The 24,261-nt window shown below is 44.8% G+C and overlaps 2 protein-coding genes across 3 annotated transcripts in view; one reads left to right on the top strand and one right to left on the bottom strand.

Moving 5' to 3' along the window:
- Positions 1-5,501, top strand: part of GABBR1 (gamma-aminobutyric acid type B receptor subunit 1) — a 189,700-nt gene extending 184,199 nt beyond the window's left edge. The window contains exons 21-24 of the mRNA XM_014054638.2: positions 652-779; positions 1,912-2,040; positions 2,493-2,636; positions 3,551-5,501. Coding sequence (XP_013910113.2) covers positions 652-779; positions 1,912-2,040; positions 2,493-2,636; positions 3,551-3,796 — 647 coding nt within the window. The 3' untranslated portion in view covers positions 3,797-5,501. The remainder of the gene's footprint in view (positions 1-651; positions 780-1,911; positions 2,041-2,492; positions 2,637-3,550) is intronic.
- Positions 5,502-7,777: 2,276 nt separating this feature from the next.
- Positions 7,778-17,697, bottom strand: LOC106539762 (RING finger protein 225). 2 transcript variants are annotated; one of them, XM_014054641.2, is made up of 3 exons: positions 17,567-17,682; positions 12,076-12,136; positions 7,778-10,439 (listed from the first exon to the last, which is right to left on the bottom strand). In XM_014054641.2, exon 3 carries the CDS (start codon positions 10,305-10,307, stop codon positions 9,603-9,605), a length of 705 nt encoding a protein of 234 aa, XP_013910116.2. In that variant the 5' UTR covers positions 10,308-10,439; positions 12,076-12,136; positions 17,567-17,682; the 3' UTR covers positions 7,778-9,602. The 2 variants fall into 2 exon arrangements, with proteins under 2 accessions (XP_013910116.2, XP_013910114.2); XM_014054639.2 differs by lacking the exon at positions 12,076-12,136 and having other exon boundaries at positions 17,567-17,697.
- Between the last annotated feature and the right edge of the window lie 6,564 nt (positions 17,698-24,261).

Genomic DNA, 24,261 nt, shown 5'->3' with positions numbered 1-24,261 from the left:
CCTGTTAAAATCTGTGTGTCAGGGTTCCAAGTAACACCCCAACAAAAGAAGACTCCGAGGCGTGAGTTCCCTCAAAGCTCCATTGTATTAGAGATGTCATATTGGCACATCTGGGAAAACCCAAATCTGAAAGTTTCCAGGTTTTTCCCACCCAAAAGAAAGTCCAAGCCCCTTTCCCTGCACCCACATGTCCATCACATGGCCCAATGGGGCACCATCCAAAACTGGAAATGTAGTCACCTCATGGCAGCTGCAGGGCAAGGTGTCCTTGACTCTCTGAGAAAGGAATGTTATCACCCATACTCCATATAATCCCCCCTCCCATTTTCCCACAGTAGAAACTGTGGCAGGCCTGAAGGCCCAAATGTAAAAGATGGCTTCCAGGTCTAACACCTGGAATTTTCTTTCAATTTCAATTTTCTTTTTGATTCTTGCTTTATTGTTATTCTGCTGCTTTTTTCTTGTAAACCTCCTTGAATGTTTCGTAAAAGAAGCCAGCTACCTACTATCTAAAGAGTGAGAGAGTGAATAAGGGTGGGTGGGGAGGGCAGAATCTACCGCCAGCCTTTCAAGGGTTGTTCCCCCCTACATCCACCCTCCTGTTGGGACCTCTTCCCCTTCCACCCTCTTCACACTTCTCCCTCCCCACAGGTATCTTCTACGGCTTCAAGGGTCTGCTGCTGCTTTTAGGCATCTTCCTGGCCTATGAGACAAAAGGAGTCTCCACAGAGAAAATCAATGACCACCGAGCTGTGGGCATGGCAATCTATAATGTGGCTGTAAGTGGTTTGTTTCCAATGATTGACAATCATCTCTGCCAATTAAGCACCGGAGTGCCGCAGTGAAGCTTGAGAGTACAAGTACTTTGAAGAGTGTTCAGTTTCTCCTCAGTCTAAAGAGAAGGAAGAAGGTTTGGGCCAGCCTTAGTAGGGTTCAGAATGCAGATTGAGCCACTTCTAATTTGCCACAGAGTTGTCTGGTTTTGGGCTACTTTGCCTCACACTGGGGGTTGCGTATAAGATCTCTTTTTGTAAGGAGCAAGGAAGATGATCTTCACATATATGCAAGCTCTGTTGCCAAGGTAACAAGCAGTAGAATATTTTTTTTTAAGTCCAGGATGTCTAGATAATGTTTGGAAGTGGCAGATTCACTGAACTATAAGAATACTTTAAGAATAGAATGGAGCAGAGTGGAGTGGAGTGGAGAATGGAATAAGAATAGAATAAGAATGGGATGGGATGGAATTCTTTATTTGACAAAGTGTGATTAGACACACAAGGAATTTGTCTCCAGTGTATACGTTCTCCATGCAAAACAACGGAATAATTATCATAATAATGATACCAATAAGAGAAAGTATTAAAAAAATATGAGAAGGATAATAACGACAATACAGTCATAATATAAGGGTAAATATACTTTATTTAGTATATTCACCAAATTTATATTTAGAATTTCAAATTTATAGTACATTTAGAAAGAGTAGGAGATACACTCAGACTTGGACAATTCTGTTATTATACCCAATCTCAATCGAAGTAGTTTTAACCTTCCTGTAGAGTTGATTCCCTAGTGTGTGGCCTCCCCTGTGGAGTTGGCACTTTTGGGGAGGAGTGTCTGAACATCAGTCAGGAAGCTTTGCTTCCCAGTGTTTAGAGTTGCAGTGATAACCATCTGCTTTCAGGAAGCCAACCTGTCCTGTTGGATGATGTCAAGGATATTATCTCTCCTTGGCCATAGGGGCCGGGCGAGCCTTAAAGGCTAGAAGCAAATTTCCTATGATGGCTAGAGAATTCTGAGAGTTGAAGTCCACACGGCTTCTGTTTGTCAAGGTTGTAAAATCCTGCTGTAGGACTTCCTGGGTGTGCTTTCCGGTGTAAGCTAACAGCCTGGAGCCTCTCCCTCTTGTAGGTGCTGTGTCTTATCACAGCCCCCGTAACCATGATCCTCAGCAGTCAACAGGATGCTGCCTTCGCCTTCGCCTCCCTTGCCATTGTCTTCTCCTCTTACATCACACTGGTTGTGCTGTTTGTGCCCAAGGTAAGTGCTTCCCCTCTGACACCATTTAGCTCAGGACTGGACAATTTATTTTACCCAAAGGGCCGCCTGAGACTGGGACTATTGTGGAGGGCCAAACCAAAAGAGCTGTGAAAGAGCATAAGTATGCATGCATGCACATATGTAAATTGGAAAAATTATAATCCCCTTCAAAATAAAAGCAATGCAGTTGTATTGCATGCATGGCGTACACTTACTTACATTTGATTTCTAATTTTCGATTGACTTCACGTGGGCTGGACAGATACAGCCGAAGAGCCAGATATGGCTCAGGGGGCTGTAAAATGCCCAGATCTGCTCTAGCCCATCCCAGACAATGGCCTTCTCAGGAAGGGAGCTAAAAAAGTAGAGAAGCGCATCTGGTCTTCTTGTTCTGGCTGTCTTGTGCAGCCCTTCCCTAGCCATGAATTGCAGAAGTGTGGTTCTTGCTTCAGATGCGGCGCCTCATCACCCGGGGAGAATGGCAGTCCGAGCAGCAGGACACCATGAAAACTGGCTCCTCCACCAACAACAATGAGGAGGAGAAATCGCGGATGCTGGAGAAGGAGAACCGTGAACTGGAGAAGATCATTGCCGAGGTGGGGACCATGTGTGACTTGGCAGGGGGAAGTCAGGAAGGGATGTTTGGCCCTTCCTTGCATTGCCATTATATTTTCTGCCCAAGCTTATAATGCACAGTAGAGAGGCTTTCTTGGATCCACTTGGGGCAGAGAGCAAAGCCATGATGAGAAGGGGCATGTGATTTCTTTCTACCTGACTTTGGGGGGGGGGGGGGGGACAGTTTCTTTCCTCAAAATTGTGGGAATCTCCATTGTGGATGTTTCCAGTGATCATTGGAGAATGCAACCCTGGAGGTACAAATTGGCCACCTATAAAGACTAAGAATGTGGCACACAACACTGCTTACTATTCAGGAGCACCTTCCACACTCTTCTTAGAATATACTATTTTAGAGCCATGGTGGCGCAGTGGTTAGAGTGTAGTACTGCAGGCTACTTCTGCTGACTACTGGCTGCCTGCAATTTGGCAGTTCAAATCTTACCAGGCTCAAGGTTAACTCAGCCTTCCATCCTCCCGAAGTGGGTAAAATGAGGACCCAGATTGTTGGGGGCAATAGGCTGACTCTGTAAACCGCTTAGAGAGGGCTGCAAAAGCACTATGAAGTGGTATATAGGTCTAAGTGCTATTCCTAATAGAAGTCTACAGAACTGAGCATAAAAGAGTAGGCAAACTGAGCTTCCTTTTAATTGTTGGGCAGCCTCCTTGGAAGCAAGTTTGGTTTTGGGTCTTTTTGTGTGGGGAGGATTGCAGCTGCCTCCTCCTTGTATCTAATGGAATATAAGTTGAGAACAGATCCTGGAGAAAAATCTATTATGTGGTCATTGAGAGTCATCACTAACTTGATGGCACATGACCAGTCCTCCTGTGCCAACATCCATCCCTTCCACCAGGATGCTTCATAGACCTTCCCTCCCTTCTTCCTCCCCGACAGAAAGAAGAGCGCGTCTCGGAGCTCCAGCAGCAGCTGAAAGAGCGGCAGCAACTGCGTTCCCGGCGACGCTCCTCCAACTGTGCGGCTGACAACCATTTCAACAACTCAGCTTCAGCTTCAGCAGCCACCGGCCCCAACCTTTACCAGCCCAGCCTGCCTCTCGTCCGTTGCTTGGTGGCTGAGCAGGCTGACAAGCTGGGACGCAACAACTGTGATGGGAGCCGTGTCCACCTGCTCTACAAGTGAAGGACCTTACAGACATCTGGAGAAAGGGAGAGTAGGGCTTTGCTTGGGTAGCCGGGGAGGGGTGGGGAGGCGAATGGGCATCTGGTGGGTGGGGACTCTGTACAGCTGGCTGGGAAGTGGCTTCTTTTTCCCCCTAAAAGAACGAAAGGAAAAGGAATCATAATCCCTAGTCTTTGTAAAATATCTTCGTGTCTGTCCATCTGCTTCCCCTGGAGCCTGGAATCCAAGTGGAAAATCTGGAGATTTATTTTAGAAGTAGGGAATCTCAAGGATAACCACATCTACACTTCCCGCCCCCACCCTCCACATCTCACTACTCTTTAAGTGTCACTACTCGGGAAGGGAGCGACTGGAAACATGGTTGCTATAAACCCAAACTCTCCGTCTGCATGCCGTGGGTACTTGCAGGAATACGAGCGAGAAGAAATTCAGACTGAAAGGAGCATTGAAAACTGGTGGAGTTTTTGCTCCTCTGTAAACTTACCTAGATACAGGTGCCAGTAGATACAGATACCAGTAAATACAGCATTCGGGGACACCAATTTTGTATACAGTTGAGTTTTGATGTGGCAGTTGTATTGCGTTATTGATAAGTCATACCATAATTCACAAGGGTCGTCTTTACAACAAGGACATTTTTTTCCCTGTTTTCGCTGCAACCTGATCATTTGCAAAAGGGTCTTTATTGCAAGCCAGTCGGTGGCACATTCTTCCTGCAGCAGACCATTGAGTCTCCTAAGCATTTTGGCATGAAAAAAATTTCTTTCATGTAAACCCCCCCCCCCAAAAAAAAGAGTTCCATATTGTTGGACTGGAATGCATTGATTATGTACGTGATCAAAAGCACTTAACTTAGTTTCCCGATCTGATTCTGGCTGCCAATACAAGCAGCTGCATAAATGCACAACCTGGCTGGCTCTGACGGTAGCTGTATTGCACATCATAACCAGGTCTCATTTTAACCTCTGCTGTCCTTCCTGTACAATGAGAATGGAGTCCCAGCTGGGCCACATCTATGTAAAGGTGAAGCATGATGCAATGATGCAGGTGAAGGTTTAAAGTCAAAGGGGAAAATTTTAAAGGTGAAGGTGGAGCCTTTGTTCAGAGATACAGGCTTTTGCTAGAGACATGAGAGGGAACATATCGAGTAACTTCCTTGTCCAGTAGGTAATTAATTAACCACGCGCTACGCCTTGTAGCAGAGCTCTTAAGAAAGCAAGCACCGTTCCTTGGATATGAGGGAATGGGCATTGCCTAATGCGAGGAGGTGAGTTTTGAGTCGTTTCTACAACTATTGCAGTTCCCACTCAGCAACATCTCATGTTTGGAAGTGTGACCTTGCTTTGACCCTGGGCCATGGAGAATTTGTAGACCGTATTTAATTGCCATTATTGCCTTCATCTTGGTTCATCTAAACAAGGAATGTAGGATGCTGGAGCTACAGTGAAGTCAAGGATTGGCTAGGTTGCTGATGAACATTAGGGAACTGGGCCCAACAGTCTGACGAATGTATGCGCCTCTGCATGCAGAATGCACACTCGTGTGCCAGGTCCTCCCCATGCTTTTCCCATTTGGAGCACGTTATTGTCCCAGCAGATATAGGAAAGTGATGGGTGCTGCCTAGGATGGTGAGGGAAGCCCAGATGCCTGCCAGATTTTTCCACCAGTATACAGATGTTCTTTAGTAAAATTATACCATATGAAATACGTATCTGTGTGTCATCTGTGGACCGTATGAATGTTGTGGTGCTGTTCTACATCCAGTGACAACTTGAGCCCTGCACAATGGGGTGGAGCAAAGGAAATTCTCTTTCATGAAAGCATTTTTGGTGCCATCTATGTTTCTCCCGCAACTTGTAGGTACAACCTGTTCATTCTTACACAGGTACTCCTCGACTTCAGTGACCGTTTGACATTACGACAGCCCTGGAAAAGTGACTTTTGACCATTTTTCACACTTTTAACTGTTGCAATGTCCCAGGGACATCCCCTTTTGTGACTTTCTGACAAGCGAAGTCATTGGGGAAGCCAAATTCACTTAACAACCGTGTTACTAATGGCAGTGATTTACTGAGCTGCGGCAAATGAGGCAAAATTCAAAATTCACTTAACTTTCTTGGCTTAGGAATGGAAATTTTGGGCTCTGTTGTGGTGTAAGACACACTTGACCGCATGTATAGGAAATCAATGCCTGCTACTCCAGAGCATCTCTATTTAGCAATGTAGCACCATTTAAAAGTTTTGGCTTAGTGCACCAGCTTTGACTGTTAACTGTACTTCTTGGGAATGAGGGAAGGGCAAGCCATTAGGCCCTGAAGTAAGTTTCACTGGGGTTCTCTTACAAGTAAGTTCATGAGAACGTAGAGCCTAGAGAGAGAGGAAAAACCCCTTCTGGTGGGCTTTTAAAGTTGATTAAGAAACATAGCCAGTTAATGCCAACCATAATTGGCTGCTTCCGCAGACCTGTAAAAAACGATGTGTTTGAGAAAGTAGGTACACTTGGACTGTTTCCAAATTGTTCTCACTACTTTAAAGGAAGAGCTAAGCCTCCCACTAATACCTAACTCGGAGGGTGTGGGTGTGGGTGGGTGGTGTTGAAAAGCTTTCTTGCTGCCACAGAGCCAAAGAAGCAAAGGTGTGTGGCTAGACTACTCTGGAAAGCCTCTTTTAAAATATAGCCTTAATCTCTGCCCACGAATGAACAGATGAATTAGCCCAGTAGCCCTAAGGAGAAAGAAGATCGTTTATCTAATAATGGCCAGCTCCTGGAGTTAAAACAGCTATGGAAAATGGCAATGTAGTAGAGATTGATGGAGGTCATGTGAGCAGCCCTGGCCAGCACTCTTGCTCTGTGGCTGCCAAAACTGTGTGCCAGGACCGTTCTTCAGTATAGTTAGAAATTAGTCCATTCTTTTATATACTGCAGACATCACTCTCTGGAGATTAAAGGTAAGATTTAACTGAAGTTGGGCAATTATTTTAACTCCTTAGATAAGGGGCAACCAGAAAGATAGATAGATTAGAAACTGCCAGGAGCTAATATTACCTCAACTTCCTGCTTATCCAAAATGAGCAGCTTCTTCCCCATTAAAAAAGGGACTCTTAGAAGTTCCTGTTTGTAGTGGTTGAGGTATTTTTAAATTATATTTTTATCCCTTCATTACTGTTACATAACTCAAGGCAACAATATTCCTTCCCTTATTTTCCCGCAACAACCACCTTGTGGGTTAGGCTGAGGGAGAGTGACTGGCCCAAAATCACCCATCTTAGGTTTTCAGGCTTAAAGGAGGACTAGAACTCATAACTTGATTTCTAGGCTGGCACTTTAATCACTAGGCCAAACTGGCTCTCAATATACATTTATATACAGGATTTCGAGGTACAGAGTAATTGGGTTTTCCTCCATAACAACATTCTGGATTCCATCCTCCCAGGCATTGTTGTCTTGCATTTGCCCATATAAATCAACATTTTAATAAATACAGTCAAGTAGACACACACACACAAATAGCTAAATAGCCTCCACAAGCAGAGCCTAGTGTGCTGATTCTGATGTTCTCTACTGCAATGTTTCTCAACCTTGATTGCTTTAAGGTGTGTGGATTCCAATTCCCAGAGTTTTGAAATCAGAACACAGATTTTAAAGCCTTTAAGGTTACGAAACACTGCTATGTTATGTATATCTTTCATCTATTCGTGAGCTTAGAAGTTATAACGTTTAGATTGCTGAAAAGAATAATTTGCTTGAGGGAAAGGGAGAGGTCAAAGGAAAAATAAAAGCTACCTAAGGAAGATAATTCATTTAGATCCCCAGTAGCAACGATCAATTCATCAAAATACAAATGCCAATAATTTAGTTGAACTTCAGATGTCAGGCGCAGGTGTTGATTGATTGGAGACGAGTTTGCTCAGCTCATAGCCAACCATAAAGAGGGGGGAAAATGACATGTTATGAACCCAGAATAAGTTCCCAAGACATACTTCAGAAATCTGTGAAAGTCTTTTAATGGTTATTTGTGATTGCAGACAAAACATTTAAGAAGATTAAACTTCTTGGAGCAATGGGCATAGAGTTCGAGGCTTTTGGACTTCAGTTCTAAATTTCCTTATCACAAGTATCAAGTTCTAAGTAGCTGGCCAGTATTTTTACAAATAAGTATTTTTTTTAAATAATATAGATGTCCTGTACAGGGTGGTGAAACAGCTTTGGGGCATATCCAAGAATGAGGTGACCCTGCTACAGAAGTGGCCAGCAACAATCAAAACAAAAACACAGAGTAATTTCTAAGGCACAAAACCTGAAGAGTGCAGAATTTTACTGGCATTCTTCCTTGCCTAACCAATCCGTCCTGTTGTGTTTCAGAGTAATTTGACCTGCATTAATTGCCCGTAACTGCTTCTCACTTTATCTGCTGATCTGTGCATTTTCTGCTGCTATTAAACCACAGACACAAAGCCAGATGGTTTTCTTCCCCCAGCCAATTAATAACCACAATCCACTAAAAAAATACGACTCTGAGCTGGAGATAAAATCTCCAAGCCTCTACCACAGGCTGCCTTCGTGTAGGTCTGTTCCACCCCATCTCTCTCCCTCCTTCCTAAATCCCAGTCTCGGGCCTTTATGGACACACAGCAAGTATCTCAGAGCAGGTAAAGCCCCCTAGGCTTCACTCCATGTTTGATCTTAGGGAAACCTTGGCATTTTGGATTCCTGCTTTCCATGCTGCTGTTCAGGCCACAGAAGATGAGAGAAAAACAAAGGAGCAAAACAAGCAATAAGCTGGAAGTGGCACTCCCACAATCCTTCATTTAGGTTCTTGTACTCCACAAGACTTGACATCTATATTCATGCTTCTCTCACCTCGGTATCTTTGGCAAAAAGTGCCTGTGACCGAGTCCCACACCAAGTGGATTTTTCTGCCAAGCTGCTCCTGTGAGTATTGGAGCCTGGGCCCAGGAAGAGAGGATAGAAAGCAAAAAAGGAAACACCAAGAACAGTGAAAGTTCAGCTCCCAGGGAAGAAGACCCTTGGCCAAAGAAACCTCAATCCCTAGAAGTGATGTGCCCAATCCATTTGTGAAGAAGAACCACAGAGGGGATTCCACCAGCTCTTCAGGAGAAAAGGCCAATGGAAACATCCTCATCTGCTTCTTCCTAAGCTTGTTTTCTAAGAGTTTTACCCCAACATATTCTGCCTCTGTGTTAAATTTCTGATTGGGGAAAAAGTTTGAAGCTGGAGGTGGCTTTGGGCACCTGAAATGTTGTTCCCCTCATCTGGAATGACGTATTCTCCAGCCTGGCACCGTCTGACATCTGACTACAACGTCCTGGAGGGGTTGGAGATAATGAGCTAGCATGTCTGGAGGGCACCAGGATAAGGGAGGTTGGCAATATTTTAACAGGCTGGTGTGTCTCTGCCAAAGTACCAATTAAGTTGGGTTAATGTGCCTCCCTTCTACCAAGAAATTATAACAAGCTCTGTTTTTCCACCAGCCTGTTCCTGTGGGCAATAAAACAGCAAAGGGGGCAACCTCGACCTCTCCAATTCACCTCATGATTTGCTGGTGGGTGGCTGTGAGAGAAAGTGCCATTAGAAGTCCCAAGGAGTGATTCGCCAATAAAGTGCTGGTGGTGCCACAGACTCCAGAGATGAAAGGGATTAGCAGATGAGAGTTAAGCCTTTATCTTCCCATTCATCCTACGCAGCCAATTGGAGGAGCCCTGGGAGTCTCTGGAGAATCTGAAACTACCAGCAGCACAATCATAACAGGTGGATGCAGAAGAGCGGGCAGCCCATCTCTTGGTGTTAGGTTGGAGGAGGATTTATTGGATTAGAGTTGTTTCCCCTAAGGCCTAAACTGTGATTCCCTTTGGGAAATCCTCCCACTGAAATGTACATAGAAGGCATCATGAAGATGTAGATGCCACAGACTATCAAGGCGATAGTGACGAGCAACGCGACCGACAGAGCAGCGTAGAATGGCCAACCCGAGACGGCCAGTCTTCGGGCTGTTCCCGGGGGTGGAGGCCTCCCGACATCGACACTCAAACTGACAGTGTTGAGTGCAGGTCCCGCCTTCGATCCGACTTGAGCCCCGCTTTTATTCCCCGACGGCAAGTAGAGCAAACCCCGCCGACGATCGAAACGCACTGAGCCAGGGGGCACCGGCATGGCGGTGAGCTGCTCCAGCAAGTCACGGCGGGTGGGAAGCCCCGGCAGGCCCTTGCGGGGAGGCAAGACAGTGGGTGCCCGGCAGACGGGGCAGGTGATGGCGTTGACATCCTCTGAGGAGACATTGATGCGGGCCAGGCACTCCAAGCAGAAGACGTGACTGCAGCTCAGTTCCTTCGGCAGTTTAAAGAGCTGGTCATAAGGGGTGAAGCAGATAACGCAGTCCAAGGGGCTGGGCTCAGCATTGGCCGATTCTTCCTTGTCATTCACAGCTTCCTCCTTGGAATCCGAGGGTGGGGCTGAGGGTTCAGGTAGGAAACCGACATTGTGGTGAGCCATGGCGTCACTGGCGGTTGCAATGGGCCCAAACACTGAAAGCCCAAAAGCTGAAAGACTCTGGTGTCATGCTTCAACAATCCATGCTTCCATTCAGCAAATTTCAGAAGAATTGGTCGGGAAATGAGTTGGTTTCTGAGAAGGACAAAAAAAAAAGAGGACAAAAGGTCAGCACTGATGATAACGTGCTCCCAAACCACAATGTACCAGGAGCAGACACCTTTTGTCAAGTAGATTCAAAGGGAGGTGCTCCAGTTTGCCTGCAATACCAAGATAAGATACTAAAGCAGGGGAAGAATTGCAAATCACAGCCGCTTTCAAACAGCACAGCCCCGTTCAGTGGAAGACATGTTTTTTTTCCCTTTTGTACATGCAGCTTTTGTGATAGATGCCTGTTGCCACGAAGGCTTTGAATTCGTAATGCTTGGTTAACGCCCAGACTTAGTCACCAAGGGCTACAGGTGGCTCAGTCTACAAAATGACAGGTGAAATAGATCAAAAGCCTTCTGCTGACTTATTAATTGCAGCAAAGGTTTATAGGACTTAAAGAGTTGCCAACATCTCATCTTCGCCCTCATCCTCAGCATCTGAACTACTATACTTCAGATCTTCTTTTTTCCATCTTTATTCATGTGTGCTTCAAGTCATTCTGGATTCCTAATGACCATCTGAACAAGTTCATACTCTGTTCTTGGCAATACTTTTGAAAGTTGTTTGCCATTGCTCTCATTTAGGACTTAGAGAGAGATACCCCAAATCACCAGCTGGCTTCATGTCCAAGATTAGACTAGAACTCATGGCCTCTTTGTTTTTAGCCCAGTGCCCTTAATTACTACACCGAATTGGCTCTCTTTGTTATCATAGTCCAAAGATACTTTGCTCACCCTGATCTTAAATGCCAGCTATATCAGCTTTTCTCATTCCACTTCTACTCACGGTAGAAGCTGCTGGCTAGGGAATTCTGGGAATTGAAGTCCATACACCTTAAAGTTGCTGTTATTGAGAAATACTGATCTACATCCTTAGCAGTTCTTCTAATGTTATCCTAGTCTTTTTCCCCCCCTAGCCCTAAACCTTTCATTGCTTTTGTGGCCTCATCCGAAGATCTAAAGCAGGGGTGTCAAACTCAATTTCATTGAGGGCCGCATCAGGATTGTCTCTGACCTCAGGGGGCCAGGGTGGGCGTGGCCACCTCGATGTCACTCATGTCAACTTGATGTCACTCGTTTTCAGCCACGCTGGCCTCCTGCAGCCCTCTGCAGTAAAAATGGAGCCTGCGGGCACACGCACATGAGCTCCGTTTTTTCACTGGCAGAGAGCTGCAGGAGGCCATTGCGGTTGAAAACAGAGCGTGGAAGGGCCGCGCGCAGCCCCTTCGAGTTCCATTTTTACTGGCAAAAGCACCACGGGTTGGTCCTCCGCTGTCTCCCCTCAGGCCAGCTCTAAGCATCCTGCAAGGTGGATCCAGCTCACTGCCCTTAAGTTTGACACTCCTGATCTGAAGGATTTAGAAGATGATCTAAATTAAGAAATTATACTTTGCAGCATCTCCTGTGGGAAAAAAATAAGGAGAACCCAAATACTGATGGTTAGAAAAGCTGCTCCATGAATTATCTTTCACTGAGCAACTAACTACTCATCTGTGTGACAAATGTGGCGTAACTGAGAAATAAGGGACATTTCAATAAAATTGTATGACTTGATATTTACAACAGTCAGGTTCTCAAGTCACACATCAGCATCTTAAGAGAAAAGCATAACTTGCTTGTACCTTCTGGATTACTTTTGGAGAAAGGCTGCAAGGCCAAAAGGCAATGTAGAGAGATCATTATCTGCATTGGATGAGAAAGGGGGGGGGGGAATCCTCCATGAGAAAGTTTCCGCCGAAGTGCAAAATAGTCTTCACTGGTACTAAATATAAAGGGGGAGGTTATGGGTTGCACAGCCCTACAACGTTCAGGGATGTGTGAGAGAGAGAGACAGACAAAATATAAAGGCTTGCCCACTCGTGGATTCAGTCCCACAACAACCTGGAGAACATGCGGGCTGTAAAAAACCTAATGTTTGCAGGTGACTCTAATCAATGGTCAACCATCTGCATAGATGTAGCAACAAAAGAGGAATGACAACTAGGCGATAAGAATACATGGAAAATACGGTTGTTGGACTGTGTCCTCTCAGTTTAGATTTCATTCGGGAAGGCTAATTTTACTGCTTGCAGAGGGATGATTCTGGTATAAGGTGGCATGAATGGAGACTAAGTATGGAGACATTCAATGGTATCAGTATCTTGCACAAGCAAAAATGCCTGGTCCCACCTTAGTATAACACAGGAGCACAAAGCCATTATTGGTCTAATTCACGCGTGTCAAACTCATGGTGTCACATTGCTGTCACATGATGTATCACGTTGGTTAGTTTCCCCCTTTGTGGAACTGGGGTGGGTGTCAGGGATGGGTTCCGGAAGGCACTACTGCCGGTTCGCTTATTCGATCTGTAGGGTGAAGTGGATGCTTTTTCTGTATTTCTCAAGATCAGGGTTCCATTTTTCCCCTCACAAAGGTCTAGCTATGTGGTTGCTAAGAGTCAACAAGAACTTGGTGGAAAGTCAACAATCAGCCCAGCCTACTTCTTCACAGTAAAAAGGCCAAAGGGAGACATTTCCTCCTGAAATCTTTCCTCAGGACTGAACTAAAACATGAAAGGCTGCATGACAGATACAGGTAGCCCTTAACGTATGACCACAATTGAGCCCGAAATTTTGGTTGTTAAGTGAGACATTTGTTCATTGAGTCTTGCCCCATTTTATGACCATTCTTGCCATAGTTGTTAAATGAATCACTGAGGTTGTTAAGTTAGTGGCACAGTTGTTAAGTGAATCTGGCTGCTGCCCCATTGACTTTGCTTGTCAGAAGATCGCAAAAAGTGATAACATGACCTTGGGACACAACATTGGTCATAAGTATGAACCAGTTGCCAAGCACCTGAATTTTGATCACAATTTTGAACATGGAGACGCTACAAAGATTGTTAAATGTGAAACATGGTCATAAGTCACTTTTTTCAGTGCTGTTGTACCTTTGAATGGTCACTAAATGAACTGTTGTAAGTCCAAAACTACCTGTATTGGCAAAGTTAGACACAGCCTTGGGCCCCACTGTGGTAAAATAAAAAGGGCACCCCAATTCCTCGGAAGGCTCTTGTTCCTTTTATTGCCCACCACAAGAGATAAAATCTCACATACAAAAGGTTTCATACAGTATATTTGCACAGCCGAGTTCTGAGAATTTTTACGAATCAATAATTTGGTTATGTGAATATTATAGAGCTGTACCATGCATAATGCATTCAAATACATCCTTGTGGCCACAGAATTCAATAATGGGCAATGACCTTTTTGGAAGCGCAGAAAAGGAACAAGAGCCCAACCCAAAAACAATTTATAAAACCATTCTTTTCCCTCCTGTTGAATGACAACTGGGGGGGGGGGGGATCTGGAGGCGTTTCACTATCTGACATTGGTAGAAATAATACTGAAGAGGCATCTGAGTAGACATTAGGAGAATTACCCTGGTAATTACAGCAATTAGAGAGTAATCTAACAGGCTTAAGAGCTGCTATGTTTCCTTTCCCAGGAAAGGAAAAAACTTAAAAACTGCATTTTGCATTATAGATCCTATACTGAGCTGTGGGGATTGGACTAAATGGCCTCCAAGATACACATTTTGGCTCAATAATAGCCTACAACTATTTTCTTCCTGCAATTATTATCCACAAACAATAATCAAACCAATCACAATATAATTTCTTCTTCTTCTAATTATTATCAACAAACGCCTCACCCAACCAATGAGCTAGGATGAAGGATGACCTAAGGTGCCCCTTTGGATCCAAAGTGGGAATCAGATCTTCAACTTTCTGCCAGCCAAATTTGCTCCCACCTCCCGGGAGGAGGAGGAGGAGATACTGTTGCTCAGTTAGTACAGCATACACCTTATGTGCCAGACGTTCCAGGTTCAGGATGTGGCATTTCCCATTAAAAAAGCTCAGCAGATCTGTCAGAAGAGAAGCAATAACGTGGACGGAGAAGTAGAGCTGCTCCCCATTTTGGGATATGCAAATGTTGGAGTCAAGGCCAACAGTTGACTTCATAATAACCCTTTGGTCCTCTGTAAATATTTCTTCAGTAGGCAGCAGGCTGATAGAACTGTGCAAGGCATTCTGGGCAGAGTCAGGCAGCAGCTGGTTTGACTATCAGGCTGTGAGGATTTTACATTGACCATTTTTGATGTTATAAGTAGCAATGGCAATAGCACTTAGACTTATATACCGCTTCATAGCGCTTTTACAGCCCTCTCTAAGCGGTTTTACAGAGTCAGCCTATTACCCCCAACAGTCTGGCTCCTCAGAAGCCACTTGGGATCACTGTGTATGAATTTAATAAATAAATTTGCAGTGAGTATCAGTCTATTTTTCCAACCTAACTAGAAGCACAAGGGAGGGCATCCAATCTGGGCTGCAAAAAACCAGGTGACCCCTAGATGGAATCATCTCTGCCATCACCTAGCAGCAGTCTGGATTTTGGCAGTCCAGATCTTATCACCTTAGGACAGAGGAATATGTAGCCTCAACAAAAGAGGTAGTTAATAAATAATAAAGGAACCAACTACAGCGTCCCACAATCTGAATCCATTATTTCCTGTAATTCAATTCTGGGCTTTCAGCTGTTGCAGAAATCCAGTTCTTAGCCAGACCTCCAGCAACACAAGGCACTGCAGACAGACAGGCTATAACTGTAGGGCAGCAACATCTGGAGAGCTGTAGGTTCTTCACCGTTGCTTTACTGGAATTTCCCTTTATCCACCAGCTTTGCAAACTCTCAAACGTGGAACATGTGAAACTACCAGTTTCTAAGAGCTCACTGGCAGCAGTTTTCCAGGTTTCGGACAAGAGTCCTTCCCAGCCCTACCACAGTAGAGAATAGTACTTCCTATGAGAATATAGATCTTCCCTGAGCAGCTTGATCAATAACAGAAACCAGAGCCTCCTGAAAAAGCCTGGGCACGTTGAGAGTATTGGTCAATAACCCATTGGCATTCAAAAGCACTGACCGTCTTGACAGCTCATCAGCTTATTTCAAAGGTTACGGAGAAGGTCAGCTGTCTGAGTAGAGAGGCACACAGGCATCTGCACTTCAGTCAAGAGGGAACCCCTGGGACAGCTGGAGCATCTGTCAAGTGAAGTCTTGGGGGGGGGGGGGAGGCAAAGACAGCAATGCAAGTTCAACCAGAAATTCTCCACACTTGGCCACCTGAAATTTACAGTTCCTGGTACACTTGGTCTTTGCAGATCACTGAGTTTGGTCCTCTCGACAGCTGCTACCTGGAGCTTTCTTGAAAGGCTTCCAAAGAATAATCTTTTTTCTGCACTGGTTTTTTGACAGGGACAAACACACACCAAGGGAAACAGGACAAACAAGGCATTACCATAGGAGCTCTAGCGGGCATTTCTTAAGGGTGAGGGTGGAGGATTTAAGCCAAAAAGAAGCTCATCTCTTGTCTCTTGAACTCTTTTTTAAACTAGCACCTGAAGCAACCCAGTCTCTGGACACAGGTGACTCGAAGAGACAGAACTCTTAAGGTGACTGCTTCCTACCGCAGGGATTTCTTAGAGTCCAAATTCCCAAGCAAGTTACTTTATTTTTTTAGTTCCTGCTTCCATATCCAATACAATACTGTATGGCAATGGTTCTTAATCTTTTTATTTATTTATATAAATTATTTACATATAAGTATATCAAACACAGTGTAACCGTCCTGGCGTTTCGCTTCCATAGAAACCAAAGTGAAAAACAAATAACATATATACTACGTGCACAGTGCTGGTCTTATACAATTATTTTTGACCAATGTATTCATTCTAATACATATATAATCTCTCATTTCGGGTCTATTTAGCCTAATTTTTTTGTGTTCCCACCTCGTGTTTCCAGCCATTGATAAAATCTATTCCATGTGTCATAATATTCTGTCCCTCCTTTGTTTTTTAATTCTAAAGTTAGTCTATCCATTTCTGTGCATGTTAATATCTTATTATCTCCTTTTCTGAAGGAGGATTTTCACTTTTTCATTGCTGTGCATACACCATTCTCGCTGCTGTTAGGATGTGAAGTATTAGGTATAATTGACCTTTTCTTCATCACAGACTTTCTTTCAAATATTATTTTGTGGCCACAAGCCATGGCCATGGATCATCAAGACTTAACTCAAGATTTAAATTGTAACATTTCTTCAAGCCTTCGCAGACGACATCAGGGTCCACAAACCATAGATTGAAAACCACGGCCGTATGGAACATATGAAAAAGTGTGGGTGACAAAGAGTGCCTCTGAGCATAAAATAGTGCACAGGAATCTTGCAGCACTGAAAAGCTACACAAACCTTCTATAACCAGCATGGGATTCGCTAGAGGATGGGGGTTTTCAAATAACCTGAGCTCCAATGCATTAATTTGAGGAATGTTACCTCTCCCCGAGTCTTAGCCGATGGCGGCACCTGCTTGACCTTGACTAGGGTTGTCAGGTTAGTTCTGGCTGCAGGAGAAATTTCCCCGGAATCCATAAAATGTAGGCTATAAAGTTGAAAACCACCCACAAAGCAAATACAGGTAAATCCCTTCTATTCTCCTGTTGAGAAAATTGCATGGCCAAGTTCAAGACACACGTAGGTGTTGAGTTTGACTTTACGGTATCAGTACTGAATGAAAAGCAACCACTTCCTCACCCTCAAAGGCCTGGATTAGCCCATTCTAACTTTCCAGTTGGGTAACAGAAATTATCTTGCAAACCTTTCCTGCACACATGAGGACTAGAAACACGTTCCTTGTGGAGACACTTTTGCTTGATATCCCACTGGCGGGATTCTAAGCAGCAGTTTGAAATTTGGCATATCCAAATCACTCAGGGCACCTATTCATGGTGTAAAGCAAATGCAAAGCCCCTTCCCTCCAGAAGCCTCTCTAAGGGCATCATTCGCACTCGGTCCCCTAGATTGTGGGTCGAATAAAACTTTCCCACGTCAGGAATGTTTCCCCGGCGATATTTGGCCCTGTCTTCCATATGGAGCTTCTTTCAGCTCCCCTAATGAGAAAGCCCGCTTGGTCCCACCGCGGCCAACCCTTGACCTTCTGCCGGGCTCCCGAGGCCGCTGCGGGGCCGGAGCTCCCCACCTCCCTTGCCGCCTAGCGCACCGTCCGACTCTTACCCGTCGGGAGACGCGGGCGGGCCTTCCTCGCCTTCCTGCGCGCCAGCAGCTCTGCTCTCGCTCTCTTAGCGCTCCCGGCTTTTTCTGCCGCGCCTCCTCAGCCGTGTGCCGGCCCCGGCCGTTTGCTCTTGGCCACTCCCCGCCACTGGAATCTGCCCCCTGGAGAGAGCGTATTCCTCGGGCACACCCCGTCCGGGTCAGGGCTCCACCTGCTCTGGGGAGCGGCGGGGGTGACCGAGCCGGTACCGCCGCATTCTCTCCCGGGGGAGGGATTAGCTGGTGCGTAATCCTCCGTCCAAGCGGCCCGCGGGTTCTGGCTGACCCTCATCCCCGGCCAAGTGCGGGTTTACGGCCCCTTACTCTCACTCGGGACTCTCCGGGTTCCTCCGCCTAGGAAATCAAACTCCTTGCCGGGGGACCCAACGCAAATCTAGCAGCAGGCAGACGTAAGTAGGTTTCTTTCGCGCCTTCAGGCGTGGGGAGTCGACCTGCGGATAACCCTGTTCCGATGGGCTTGCAAATTCCGTTCATAATTGCAGAAGCCTCCGGGGGCCGCCTCGGCTTTGCAGAGAGAGCGATGTGTTAGAAATCTTCCACTCCCAACAGACCCTCCAGAAGAACCGGCTTAAATTCCCCGAGACCGCTGCCGGAATTTTCCCAGCCCCGTTGGCTGCGGACAGAAAGAACCTACTCAACGGATCCACCTTTCTTTCGTCTGGCGCAAACAACACACTTTCCCCGTGATTCACCTAATCACGATTTACTTAATCAAATCGACTTAAGGTTTAGGTTTTTAACACACCGATTCAACCAGAAATTAATTGCTGAACCACTTGTCCATATACCACATTTCCTTCAGGTCTTAAATTGCTGTAACATACTTAATTTGTCTGAGACTCTGAACCGTAATCCAATCCAATGGGTTGCATTCACACACCGACCACATCCCAAACCAGAAAGCTAATCCAGTTTAGCAGGTGTTGTGAATTAAGCCAGAGAGTAACAAGGCAGTGAAACTGACAAATTAGTAGTCAAATGTTTGCTTAGAAAGTAGTGGTGCAGCTGGGAAACCTCATGGGGTAACTGGTACAATAGCTGTGTTTGCACTACATGCTTTTCATGTTTAACCACATTTACTTAATCAGCCTAATTTTCATGGTTTACATGGCAAAACTGAACTGCAAACTACAGTTGACCCAAAGGAACATAAAGTGAGGACAGACTTAGAAGGCAGGTTTGCCTGCAAAAATCACTAACTTGAAACACACAGAGATTATTGTATAGACATAGGTAGGGGTGTGTCTGTGTGTGTGTCTGTGTGTGTGTGTGTGTGTGTGTGTGTGTGTGAGAGAGAGAGAGAGAGAGAGAGAGAGAGAGAGAGAGAGAGAGATGCAAATAGCATATTTGGAGGCAGACCCTGCAAAATGTCAAGTCATCGTAAATAACCAAATAGTTCTCTACTTATTAATAGTTTAATACTCTGAAAATACATTTTACTACATTCACCAAAAAAGTTTAAAAAGTCCAAGAATTTGTCAATATCCAAAATCTTTGTAATTAATATCATCCAGAGAGAAATTTATTTCTTTATGAAATAACTAGGTAAGTGGGATTTTGTTTCTGGAAGTAAGGAGACTAAAGTATTTTGGTAATATGATGTTTTTGTCAAATTACTCCAGACTCTAAGATAATTGGTGGGGAAAGAATGCATAAAGGTTGTTTTCTCCTGTACTCATCTTTCAAAGTATCATACAATGAAGTCCTTTTAATCTCAGCATGCATGTCCTCTTCTAATCGTAATCTCCCATCCAGTTCAACTCTCCTTCTGCCTCCTTTTATCCTGTCTTCTTCCTTCACTAATGTTCTAGGTTCACACATTGTAGTAAAACACAGGATACAATTATAAGCCACAATTGGATGAGTTTCCATACCATGGAACCAGCTGGATCCACAGCTGACTTTTGACCACCAGCTGTCAGCTGTGACCAGGGGGGCATTTGCCCAGGTTCGCCTGGTCCGCCAGTTGCGGCCCTACCTAGATCGGGGGGCCCTCACAACAGTCACTCGAGCCCTTGTGATCTCCAGACTGGAATACTGCAATGGGCTCTACATGGGGTTGCCCCTGAAGTGCATCCGGCGACTACAGCTAGTCCAGAATGCGGCCGCGCGAGTGATAGTGGGCGCACCTCGGTTCGCCCACGTTACACCTGTCCTCCGCGAGCTGCACTGGCTACCTGTTGGTCTCCGGGTGCGCTTCAGGATACTAATGACCACCTTTAAAGCACTCCATGGTAGTGGATCTGGGTACTTGAGAGACCGCCTTCTGCCGATTACCTCCCTAAATCGACCAATTAGATCGCACAGACTAGGCCTCCTCCGAATTCCATCAGCCAGTCAATGCCGACTGGCGACCACACGGAGGAGAGCCTTCTCTGCTGCTGCCCCGGCCCTATGGAACGAGCTCCCCATGGAGATCCGCACCCTCACCACGATCCAGACCTTCCGCGCAGCCCTCAAGATCTGGCTCTCCCAGCAGGCCTGGGAATAGGTTTCCAATCACCCGCCCGAGTGTTTGATTGCTGAATGAAAGTTGTGTTTTATTATTTTTCTTTTGTTCACCAATTGTTTTGTTTTGACCTTGCACCTCCCCTCCCCTGTGGTTGTAAGCCGCCCTGAGTCCCCTCAGGGAAAAGGGCGGAATATAAATCCCAATAAACCTATAAACCTATAACCTATAAACCTATATCATGAGAGATTTTCCCAACTATAACTCTAGATCAGGGCTGTCAAACTCGCAGCCCATGAGCCAGATGTATCACACACTGGCCATGCCCACACCTGATTTAGCGAAGGGGGGGGGGAGTCACGATACATCACATGATGACACAACTTTGACACCCCTGGATATGTGGATATCACCTCTTAGAATTCTCAGCAAAGGTGGCTAAGGAATTATGGGAGTTGAAGTCCACAGATCTGGAAAGCATCTGGGTTGGGGAAGCTGCAGTAAATTATAAACTATGGTTGCCTGGGCAAAAAAATTTGGTTACAATGTTGAATTGGCTAAGTGGGAAAGACTTTGGACCCTCAATCGGAAATTAACAATGGCCACGGCTTATAAGGAAAATCTGTACAAGATGATGGCATCTTCCCCCAGCACAGCTCTCCAAAATGTTTAAAAATTTGGCCCCAAATTGTTGAAAGTGCAAAAAAACACCAGGCACCTTTTCCCATATGTGATGGACATGCAACGAGGCAAAAAGATATCGGAGAATGATACAATTATGGCTGGAACCCATTTCAAACCAGAAATTTTCCTCCTAGGTATAATACCAGAGGGGTATAAGAAAGATGTGCTTTATTTAGTTATCCAAATATTGACTGTGGCACAAATAACCTATAGAAAAAAGAATCCCATCAGAGTTAAGACATAATTGGAAAAAAATTGGCCTGTGCAGAAGCAGATAAGCTTACCCTAGAATTAAAAAATAAAGGGGAGTCGGAAGATCATGAAATTTTATTATTGGTATAAGACAAGGTGACAAGACTGGAACAAATTGTAAATAATGTGATTGGATAGAAGAATGGATAATGTATTAAGTAGATTGACAACTAAAGAGTGAGATTATGTGTATATACTGTGTTTGTATGGCCATAACAGCTTCGCTGCGCTGAACTATTTTCAATACAAAATAAATAAAAATATATTTTTTTAAAAAAATTATAAACCGCTGTACTGGTTTGGTTGGGTTCATGTAATGCATTTGGTCAGGACTTGAGAAGCCACATTGTGACATGGGATGCTGTATTAAGCAGGCCAGAATATCTCACCTGTTCTCAACCTATCATACACCTGTGTTATCAGGTAGCCATTGGTCAAAGTTTCGAGTTTAATAAAATTTATATACCGCCCACTTCCATTGGGACTCTGGGCGGCTCACAACAAGACAAAAGAAACATTTAAAATTTAAAAATAGAAAATACAATATTAAAATTCCACATCATCCATTCCATCTAAGCGGGGCTGGATATCAATCAACAGCCCCAGGCCTGCCGGAACAGCCAGGTCTTGATGGCTTTACGGAAGGCCGAGAGAGTGGTAAGGGTCCGGATCTCTACGGGTAGATCGTTCCACAGGGCCGGCACAGCAACAGAGAAGGCCCTCTCTCGGGGGGCCGCCAGCCGGCATTGTCCGGTTGACGGCACCCGGAGGAGGCCCAACCTGTGCGATCTTGTTGGTCTTTGGGAGGTAAGTGGCAGGAGGCGGTCTCTCAGGTAGCCAGGTCCTAAACCATGTAGGGCTTTAAAAGTAACGACTAGCACCTTGAAGCCCGTCCGGAGACCAATGGGGAGCCAGTGCAGCTCGCGGAGGATAGGTGTAACATGGGTGTATCTAGATACACCCCATATCGCTCGCGCGGCTGCGTTCTGGACCAGCTGTAGTCTTTGAACACTCTTCAGGGGCAGCCCCATGTAGAGCGCGTTACAGTAATCTCTCTGAAGGACTTTTTAGCCATTATCCACTCTAGGGATAAGAACCTGAAACAAGACCCATGGGATTTCACAAATGTTCCTTATGGTTACAGATAGTCCTCAACATACAACCTTTTGTGACCTTTTAGTGACCATTTGAAGTTACAACAGCACCGAAAAAAGTGACTTTTGACCATGTTTCACACAACCATTGCAGCAACCCTTGGGTCACATGATCAAAATTCGGACACTTGGCAACGGGCTCATATTTATGATGATTGCAGTGTCCTGTGGTCATGCGATCACATTTTGCGACCTCCTGATTAGCAAAGTCAAGGGGGAAGCTAGACTCATTTTACAACGATGTTACTTAATACAATAGTTGGAAGGGACCTTGGAGGTCTTCTAGTCCAACCCCCTGCCTAGGCAGGAAATCCTATACCGTTTCAGACAAATGGCTATCCAACATCTTCTTAAAGACTTCCAGTGTTGGGACATTCACAACTTCTGGAGGCAAGCCTTTCCATGATTAATTGTTCTAACTGTCAGGAAATTTCTCCTCACTTCTAAGTTGCTTCTCTCCTGGATTAATTTCCACCCATTGCTTCTTGTTCTACCCTCAGGTGCCTTGGAGAATAGTTTGACTCTCTCTTCTTTGTGGCAACCCGAGATATTCGAAGACTACTATCATGTCTCCCCTAGTCCTTCTTTTCATTAAACTAGACATACCCACTTCCTGCAACCATTCTTCATGTGTTTTAGTCTCTAGTCCCTTAATCATCTTTGTTGCTCTTCTCTGCACTCTTTCTAGAGTCCCCACCTCTTTTCTACATCATGGCGACCAAAACTGGATGCAGTATTCCAAGTGTGGCCTTACCAAGGCATTATAAAGTGGTATTAACACTTCACGTGATCTTGATTCTATCCCTCTGTTTATGCAGCCTAGAACTGTGTTGGCTTTTTTGGCAGCTGCTGCACACTGCTGGATCATATTTAAATGGTTGTCCACTAGAATTGCAAGATCCCTTTCACAGTTACTACTGTTGAGCAAGGTACCACCTATACTGTACCTGTGCATTTTGTTTTTGTTGCCTAAATGTAGAACCTTACTCTTTTCACCATTGAATTTCATTTTATTAAATAGTGCCCAATGTTCAAGTTTGTCAAGATCCTTCTGTATCTTAAGCTATTCTTCTGGAGTGTTGGCTATTCCTTGCCAGCTTGGTGTCATCTGCAAATTTGATGAGTTCCCCATTCATTCCCTCATCCAAATCATTGATGAAGATATTAAAGACTACTGGGCCTAAAACAGAGCCTTAGGGTATACTTCACTGCATACTTCCCTCCATGTAGATGCAGTTCCATTGAGGACTACGTGTTGAGTATGGTTGATCAGCCAGTTACAAATCCATCTGGTGGTGATGCTGTCTAACCCACATTCTTCTACTTTATCTAGTAGTAGGTTATGGTCTACCTTATCAAATGCCTTACTGAAGTCCAAGTGAACTATATCGACAGCATTCCTTTGGTTAATTTTGTCACATTATCAAAGAATGCAATAAGATTAGTCTGGCATGATCTGTTTTTGACAAACCCATGTTGACTTTTGGCTATTACTTTATTTGCTTCTAAGTGTTTGCTAATTCATTGCTTGGTTATATTTTCCAGAATCTTTCCTGGTATTGAGGTCAGGCTGATAAGTCTATAGTTTCCTGGATCTGTTTTTTTCCTCTTTTTTGAAGATGGGAAGCACATCAGCTCTTTCCAGTCCTCTGGCAGTTCCCCGGTGCTCCAGGATCTCTGAAAGATATAGTTCAGTGATTCTGAGATCTCATCTGCCAGTTCCTTCAGAACCCTGGGGTGTAATCCATCCGGTCCTGATGATTTGAACTCGTCTAGTGTAGACAGGTGCTCACTTACCATTTTCTTCCCTATTTCAACTTGTGTTCCTAATCTGATTTTTGTGGTGCTGTTTTTGATAGGTTGGTTTGTTTTATCCCTTTGTGTAAAGACAGATGCAAAACATGAGTTTAAAAGTTCTGCTTTCTCCCTGTTTCTTGTCACCTTCTTGCCACTTTCTCCCAGCAATGGATCAATTGTTTCCTTAACTTTTTTCTTGTTTTTAACATGTTGGAAGAAGCTTTTTTTGTTATTTTTTACTTTTGTGGCAAGACTTTCTTCATTGTGAGCCTTAGCTTTCCTCACTTCATCTTTACAGGCTC

The sequence above is a fragment of the Thamnophis sirtalis genome, unplaced genomic scaffold (genome assembly GCF_051295495.1).
Source record: "Thamnophis sirtalis isolate CommonGarterSnake01/CBP01778 unplaced genomic scaffold, rThaSir2_p1.2 scaffold_3, whole genome shotgun sequence".
Lineage (NCBI taxonomy): Eukaryota > Metazoa > Chordata > Lepidosauria > Squamata > Natricidae > Thamnophis > Thamnophis sirtalis.
This window is presented reverse-complemented; position numbering and strand designations above follow the sequence as displayed.